This window comes from Morone saxatilis, unplaced genomic scaffold (assembly GCF_004916995.1).
Source record: "Morone saxatilis isolate NCDOM2014 unplaced genomic scaffold, NCSU_SB_2.0 Contig6, whole genome shotgun sequence".
NCBI lineage: Eukaryota > Metazoa > Chordata > Actinopteri > Moronidae > Morone > Morone saxatilis.
Window position 1 is genome coordinate 10,437,525 of NW_023340206.1, and position 8,621 is coordinate 10,446,145.

The 8,621-nt window shown below is 39.1% G+C and overlaps 1 protein-coding gene across 1 annotated transcript in view; it reads left to right on the top strand.

Annotated features, from left to right (window-relative positions):
- Positions 1-4,589, top strand: part of LOC118339813 (collagen alpha-1(VIII) chain-like) — an 18,831-nt gene extending 14,242 nt beyond the window's left edge. The window contains exons 3-4 of the mRNA XM_035677579.1: positions 573-861; positions 1,468-4,589. Of these exons, the coding sequence (XP_035533472.1) occupies positions 576-861; positions 1,468-3,416 (2,235 nt within the window). The 5' untranslated portion in view covers positions 573-575 and the 3' untranslated portion in view covers positions 3,417-4,589. The remainder of the gene's footprint in view (positions 1-572; positions 862-1,467) is intronic.
- The last annotated feature ends 4,032 nt before the right edge of the window (positions 4,590-8,621 follow it).

Consider the following 8,621-nt stretch of genomic DNA (forward strand, 5'->3'; position numbering starts at 1 on the left):
AATTGGTCTTCTCTTTGGGTACTGTGCCATCCCCCAAAACTTCCCCTACTGATTAGCAACCTCTTTAAATTTCTCTCATCCCACACAGATTTTTAATACAGATTAATATGGATCACGATCAAAACATCTGTGACATTTATAGCTTTCGAAATGGAAATTTTAAGCCACATTTTTGGGTTTACTGCATTGTCTTTAATCAGTTACCAGAGCAAGACAATCATACAGATTTCTTTGTCAGCAACCACCGATCATTAATTCAAATGTCTCTCAAAACTTTACATTTTTAATTAAATTAAAACAAATTCTCCATTAGTTAGGAGTTGCAAGAGAGTATCCGGTGCAGAAAATGTAGCCTACCTTTTTACTAGTAGGAGGGTAAAATGTGTCAATATCCATACATTTTACGGTTAGTCCCATCCACCTCTGGTTTAGGCAACGCCCATTCTGAAAATAAATACAAATACAGATAATTCAGTTGGTTGAACAGATACAGATACAAATAATGTTCTACTTACACTTCCATACTATCCGACACTGTGTTACATGTTTACTTATTTTCTTCTCCACTGCAGAAAATGGTGGCTGTACCCCTCCAGTCTTTCTATCTGCTCATCACAGTGTCCCAGCTGTGCTTATCACGCCTCGCCCATGGTGGGGCATATTATGGACACAAACAGCCGCCTCAACAGCACCAGCCCTTGCCACAGTACAATGATGGGTATCCTCAACAACAGTTTATGGGGAATGAGATGCCACACCTGCCTTATGGCAAAGAAGGGCCATTGCTGCCTCAGTATGGGAAAGAGCTTCCTCAGCTGCCTTTACAGATGGGCAAAGAGAGACCACTGACTGATGGCAAAGGTGAGGTCAACTCGTGGAAAACTGCTATATGTTATTCTTGATTCGATAAGTAATTTAACTAATATACTACTGGTCAGACAATTAATTATGTTTTTATTATTGTCTGAAAATGTGTACCAAAGTCAGTTTGGGTGGTTGATGGTTGTTAAAGAAGTTATGAAGTTCTTTATTGTATTCAAGTCTTTAAACTACAAACATTATATGCTGTTTGTTATTGGATTACATTTTTGACACATAACTGGTTGCTTTTATTAGTTAACAGTAGGATAAAATATATTATAGTGCTACAATCTAGTTGTGTAGTTTACAATCATTTTATATATGTATACCAATCTTTAGCTGAAGTAGAAGAAAGAAACTTTTGATCAACTAATGGACAGACAAGCTCCTGATTAAAGGGCCTTTTCTATGGAGGCCACCATGTTGAAACGCCATATTTGTAAAGTAGCTCAGAACAGACAAACCAAACACTGGCTGTAGATAGGGTCTTTTGTGTTTTAAGTTTTCTTGATAACACAAATAAATGGATATCAGATCACATCAGGACCATTTGTGATGGATCTGTTTTCAGTGTTGATTGATGTAGTGAAATGTTCTTTTTCACAGGACAAACATTCCCCAGAGGGGCTAAAGGTCCACCTCCCTCTGGTCCTGGAGGAGAAGGTCTCAGAGAGGGACCACAAGGAGTACAGGGCCCCCCAGGACCAACAGGGCCACCAGGACCACAAGGCCCCCCTGGCCTACCAGGCCAGGGAATGCCAGGTATGCCAGGAAAGCCGGGGCCTCCTGGTCCTCAAGGATACCCAGGAATTGGAAAACCTGGCATGCCAGGATTGCCAGGAAAACCTGGAGGACCAGGATTACCAGGACCAAAAGGTGACCTTGGTCCTGGTGGTGGTGAAGGACCAACTGGACTTCCTGGGCCTCAAGGGCTCCCAGGTCCCCCTGGACTCCCTGGGATTTCAAAAGCAGGAGGTCAGGGGTTGCCTGGACACACAGGTCAGCCAGGTGAGCCTGGCCTAAAAGGAATTCCTGGACTTCCTGGTCCTCCAGGCCCTAAGGGGGACAAAGGACTTGGTTTTCCAGGTTTTCCAGGTTTAAAAGGACCTAACGGACCACCAGGGCCACCTGGACATGTGGGCAACCCTGGAGTTGGTAAACCTGGTCTGAATGGTCTCCCTGGACAGCCAGGGATACCAGGAAAGCCTGGTCCTTCTGGAGAGCCAGGGCTGGCAGGGCCACCTGGTGAAAGAGGGCAACCAGGACCACCAGGCTTGCCAGGAATTGGAAAACCAGGAAAAGATGGTTTCAGAGGGCAACCAGGGATCCCTGGAGGGAAAGGTGAACTGGGCCCTCCTGGTTTACCAGGGGGTCCAGGCTTGCCAGGCTATGGTAAACCAGGGTTTCCAGGACCTAAGGGTCACAAGGGACATGCTGGTCTCCCTGGACCTCCAGGTCTAAAAGGTGATAAAGGTCATGGAGGTCTTCCTGGGGTCATTGGTCCGACAGGTCCTAGTGGTATGCCTGGCCCACCAGGTCCAATAGGGCCTCCCGGTAGTCTTGGCTTCCCAGGGCAAAAGGGAGAGGATGGTGTTGGGGGACAAAAAGGATATCCAGGAATGAAGGGTGAAATAGGGCCTCCAGGTCTTCCAGGGCAGCCTGGTTTATCAGGAGCAGGTGGACAACCAGGACCAAGAGGTTTTCAAGGGCCTGTTGGCCCCAAAGGAGAATCTGGTATGAGGGGTTCGCCTGGTGCCCCTGGAAGTGGAGGACTACCTGGACCAAGAGGAGAGGGGGGGCAACCTGGAGAGAAAGGCCACCAGGGACCACAAGGTATTCCAGGGCTTACAGGACCAGGGGGACCAATTGGACCTCCTGGGCTTCCAGGGCAAAAAGGTGAAATAGGTCTACCTGGTAAAGCAGGCTATCCTGGTGAGGGAAAGCCAGGACTCCCGGGTCATATTGGTCCTCAAGGTAACACTGGCCCAAGTGGCCCCTCTGGACTTCCAGGGCAACCAGGACCACCTGGACCCCCTGGTCCTCCAGGGCTACCTGCTACATCTCCTGACCTCGGACAGATCCTCCCTGTGAGTGGTCCATACAACGGCCAAGGTTACAAGAAACAAAAGAACGGAGGCGAAATTAGTGGAAACGGCCTGGAGATGCCTGCGTTCACAGCTAAGCTCACAAATCCGTTCCCTCCTGTTGGCTCTCCTGTCATCTTTGACAAACTCCTGCACAATGGCAATCAGGACTACAATCCCCAAAACGGTATTTTCACCTGTAGCGTACCAGGGATCTACTACTTTGCTTACCACGTCCACTGCAAGGGGGGTAATGTGTGGGTGGCACTGATGAAGAACAATGAGCCAGTAATGTACACATATGATGAATACAAAAAGGGCTTGCTGGATCAGGCATCAGGGAGTGCTGTACTCCCGTTACGAAATGGAGACACTGTAAATATACAGCTGCCATCTGACCAGGCTGCAGGACTTTATGCTGGTCAATATGTCCACTCCACATTTTCTGGGTACTTATTGTACCCAATGTAAGAAATGTGCATAAACAAAGGCGACAGTAATGACGTATTGATGGTAATTTTCTACTATATTTGTGGTAAAGAAAAGGTACAATGTAGGTCAAGTTAAATGGTTTTCAATGATTGAATGCTGTGCATTACATCTGCATTTAAATACATCAGTGGAGTCTCAGTCATTGGTTATGATATGTAAGGAGAAAGTTTCTTGTGAATGCTTTTGGTTTTGGAGAGCAGAGGTTAAAAAAAATACAAATATCTCAGTTGTCATAATTCTTGTATGTTTACATTGTGCATTTATTCTTATATCCGTCCACATACAATATATCATGACATGGCTGGAATAATTTCTGGAACAAAGAGGCTTTAGGTTGCAGAATTGTATTCACTTTTCACTCATTTTTTTTGCTTTACAGTTATATACTGTATACTGGGCACATAAGAACGTATTAGTTTCATTGTACACTGCATTTATTCTCAGCTATCAGTACATAATGTTGGGTTATGTATTCGGGTCATCATACAGTTAAGTTATTGTTAGTCTTTTTATGTTACTTTTGAAAATGCAGCTTTTTAAACACAACTTAATCTTAATACAATTCTTTACACATTCATCCGACAGTAAAAATGGTATTCAGGCAAGTTTTTATTCCAATTTCAAACCATATTTCAAACCATATTTCAGTCCACAACAGAACGGAAAAAAAATGCTTTACAGTTTTTTCCCACAATTTGGCAGTTAAACTATCTTTTGATCCTTTGCTTTTGACCATGATTTGTCTTGTTTTGTTTGTGATAAATATGAATTCTTTGAAAGGTTTTTGTCAGTTTGTCAGTATTCTCTGTAATTTATTTGTTTGACTACTGATTACTTGGGATTGTGTTCATTTCTGTGTGTTGACAGTAAATGACGGGAATTCACTCCAAAATACAGAACACAACGTACACCAATAATCACAAATATTCATAAATATGCTCATTCTCATACCCATTCATACCTCTATGTGTCTGTTTTGTTTTAACTTTATTTCTTCAAACTGTGGATGTGCAATTTGTGTTTTTTTCTCTTCCTTTTTTGCTTTACTTTGGACAATCGTGCACAGCACTAAATAAGAAACTGTGCCTAGAGTATGTGAATTTTGATCTTTGTAAATGGTTAGATATTGGTTTAATAAAGACATAAAAACAATTCGTCTTGACTTGACATTTCTTTTTGTTACACTTATTGTTATTAATTATTAATTATTGTGCGGCATACAATGGACATTGTCCCATCAGAACTATTACTTTTTACAGTTTTACACAATTTTTGATGCATTGTTAGAAAAAAAAGAACCAGTTGTCTTCTTTATCAACACAATGAACAAAGTTATACGTTAACACCTGGAATCATTTAGTAATATTACCCCATTTGTTTATTAAAACCATGTCCCATCACACTTACTTTATTATTCTCACTGGTCAGACACCTGAGATAAAAATCCTTTGCAATCACTACGATGTTATTATATTTTTTGGGCGTTTTTGATTAATGGTGATAGGAAAGGTGGGGAGAGAGGGGATGACATGCAGCAAAAGGCCACAAGTTGGATCTGAACCCTGGGCTGCTACAGCGAGGACTCAGCCAGCCTCACCTCCTGACTACAATGTTGCAATGCAACAATGAAAAAGGACTTGAAGCTTGGACTGCTGCACCACATATTGGTGGAGCCTCAAATTGTTCGATATGACAATGTAACAAGGTATCAACTGCTGACCCTGCAGAGACATTTGCACATTCCTGCAGTGTATCACAGCTGCAAATGTTTAGTACCTCTGCATATTCTGACACATTCACATGAAATTTCCACTTAGTTGTTAAATGTTGCAATTCATATTTGTTATGTGGTAGCTGTATGAAAAGCAAAAAGAGAAGTTGCATTGCATTTGCAGTTTAAAACTTAAAGCGGTAACTTTTTGTCATAAATTTGTACTATATCTTGACATTTTGGGTCCCTAGAAATGAGACTCAGCAATCAAGCTATCTTTCTTGGCTCTGATTGGTTGTTTTCAAATGCCACTGGGAGCACTAGGAGGAGGAGGAACCTGATTTTACCTGATTATCTCTCATCACCACTGAGAGAATTTTTTCCCAGTTAAAAAGGTACATTTTAAGTTTTGTAAAAACATACTGAGATTCATAGAAACTGTCCAAATCACAGTTGCAGAGCAAAGCTGGGCCAGCTTCCCCTCTTAATTAAAATTATAAAAGAACAATCAATCAATTCAGATTCCCACCAACACAGAGCATACTTAGAGCAAGAAAGCAGAAGTCCAGTCAATAAACAAACTAGAAAGTTGAGACAAGTTTTCTTACCCTTCCAAAAAGACTAATTCAAACTCTTATGGGAGAAGACAGCATGACTGTTAAACTAGCAGGAGATAATATATTTAATAATACACTGTTATTAATTTTATATTATATATTTATATATTATCTCTAATCATCAAAGTGACACAAATATATACCTGACAATAACTATATTAAGTGAACACTATCTTGACCTTTGCCAAAAATACTTATAACTAAATACAATAAGCTACAAACGTGGAGATGAAATACAAAAATACTAAATACATGACTATCCTGATTATACTATCTAAAAGGATAACATCCCTGAAAATAAATAATTCTAATATAAACGACTTGATAGCTGGATTTATCTATATGAATTGTTAACTACAAAAAATTTTAACTAAATAACATCGAAAAGGACCAAATTGCGAAATAATATTTAACTCATTAATACACTGAAAATTACATATCTAATAATAACAACCACTGATTAAATCACATTTATACTCAAATAAATACTTTGAAAATGAATACTTATTAATTGTATTCATCGTTGAAGTGAATTGATTAGAAAGCTTAATAAAAAATAAACAAACAATGAACAACATATACATAATAAACATTTATCACTGAAATATATACCTTAATCTCCTAACTCAGATCCAAAATCAGCTCGACATTAAATTAAATAGATAGGATTATTTAAACTAATATATTACACTGAATATCACCTTACTCATTAAACTGACTAACATGAAAAGAATAATCTCTAAAAAATATAAATCACTGAAAATAAATAAAGTTAAGAATTACTGAACGTCAAATTTATACTTAGAAAATAATTTTACTTATTAACATAAGATGGTACATTCTTTCGGGTAAGTTTATCTGTATAACACATATATCGGCAGTCAGCATTCCGCACACTGATATTCTAAAAGATACTCTAAGCTCTGCCTATCAACACAAAAAAAATTAAGTGAAGCACTTGTTACAGATAAACCACTGGCATGGTCCAGTCTTTGCAAATAGAAACAGCTTGTGCCACTCGAAAACGCTCCTACATAACCTATGGCCTCTACAGAAATCAATACTTAATACATCATACTGCAGAAACTGTCATATTATCTACTAACTGAACACTATTTATTATACACTGAAATAAATACTAATACTACCTGAAACATCCTAATTCTCGCAAAGTTACTATAATACACATGAGAAATAAATATAATAATACACTGAAAGTATTTATAATAACACTTCGGTCGTTAATAATCACCTAAATAAGCTCACTTCAGCTGAAATAAATACTATACACTCGAAATACAATCTAATAATACCATGAATATTATTAATAATAACAATGAAATAATATAATAATACACTGAAATAATACCTAATATACACTGAAATATATACTAAATAACATGAAAAATACTATAAACAATAACATAATGCTAATAATATAGCTAGAAATAATATCGCCTATCCCTACTGCCTGGAAATAAATATTAATTATTAGAGTTATTGTGCGGCATTACAAGGACAGTTGTCCCATCTAGAACGTATTGAGTTTTTACATTTTACACAATTTTGATGCATTGTTAGAAATAAAAGAACCATTGTCTTCTTTATCGACACAGCGCAATGAACAAATTATAACGTTAACACCTGGAAGTCAATTTAGTGAATATGATGATGCCCGAGTGTGTGTTATTGAATGAGACCAGTGTCCATGCACAGGCGTTACTTTATTGATTCTCCACTGCTCAGACACCTGAGATAAAAATCCTTTGGCAATCAGCCTTACGACTGTGTATTATATTTTTTGGCGTTTTTTGATTATATTATGGTCGATAGAAGTGAAGAGAGGGGATGACATGGCAGCAGAGGAAGGCCCACCACAGGTTGGATGCTGAACCCTGGCTGCGCTACAGCGAGGACTCAGCCAGCCTCAGCCTCCGCTGACTGACAATGTTGCCAATGCAACAATGAAAAAGGACTTGAATCTTGGGACTGGCTGCACGGGCACATATTGGTGGAGGCTCCACAATGTTGGTGCACATGACAAGTGATAACAAGGGTATCAGACGTGCTGACCCCGTGCAGAGGAGCATGCTTGCCACATTCCTGCAAGTGTATCCACAGCTGTGCAAATGTTATACCTCTGTCAATTCTGACACGATTCAGCCATGAGGAATTCCACTTAGTTGTTACAAATGTTGCAATTACAGTATTTGTTATGGTGGTAGCTGTATGGAAAGCAAGAAAAGAGAAGTATGCAGTTGCATTTGGCAGTTTGAAACGCTTAAAGCGCCGGGTAACTTTTTGCATAAATTTTGTAACTATTAGTGCCTTGACATTTTGGCCCTAGAAAAACTGAACTCAGCAAGTAACTAGTCGTTTTCTTTGCTTCTGATTGGTTGTTTTCAAATGGCCACTGGGAGCACTAGGAGGAGGAAAAACCTGATACTCTGATTATGCTCTCGAGTCACCACTGAGGAGAATTTTTTCCCAGTTAAAGAAAGGTACATTTGAACGTTTTGTAAAAACATACTGGAGTATTCAGTGTAGAAGACTGTGCCAAGATCACAGTCTGCAGCGCAAACGCTGGGATTCCCGCTTAATGTAAAATTATAAGAAGAACAAATCAATCTAATGCAGATTCTCCACCAATACCAGAGCACTACCTGATAGAGCAAAAAGCAGAGAGTCCATCAATTAAACAAAGCGTAAGACGCAGAGTTGAGACAAGTTGTTCCTTCCTTCTCAAAAAGATAATTCAAATGTTAGGAAAGACAGGCATGATGTTAAAACTAGCAGATGAGATGTAATATATCTTAATTAATACACATAGATGTTATATTATATAATTGATATATT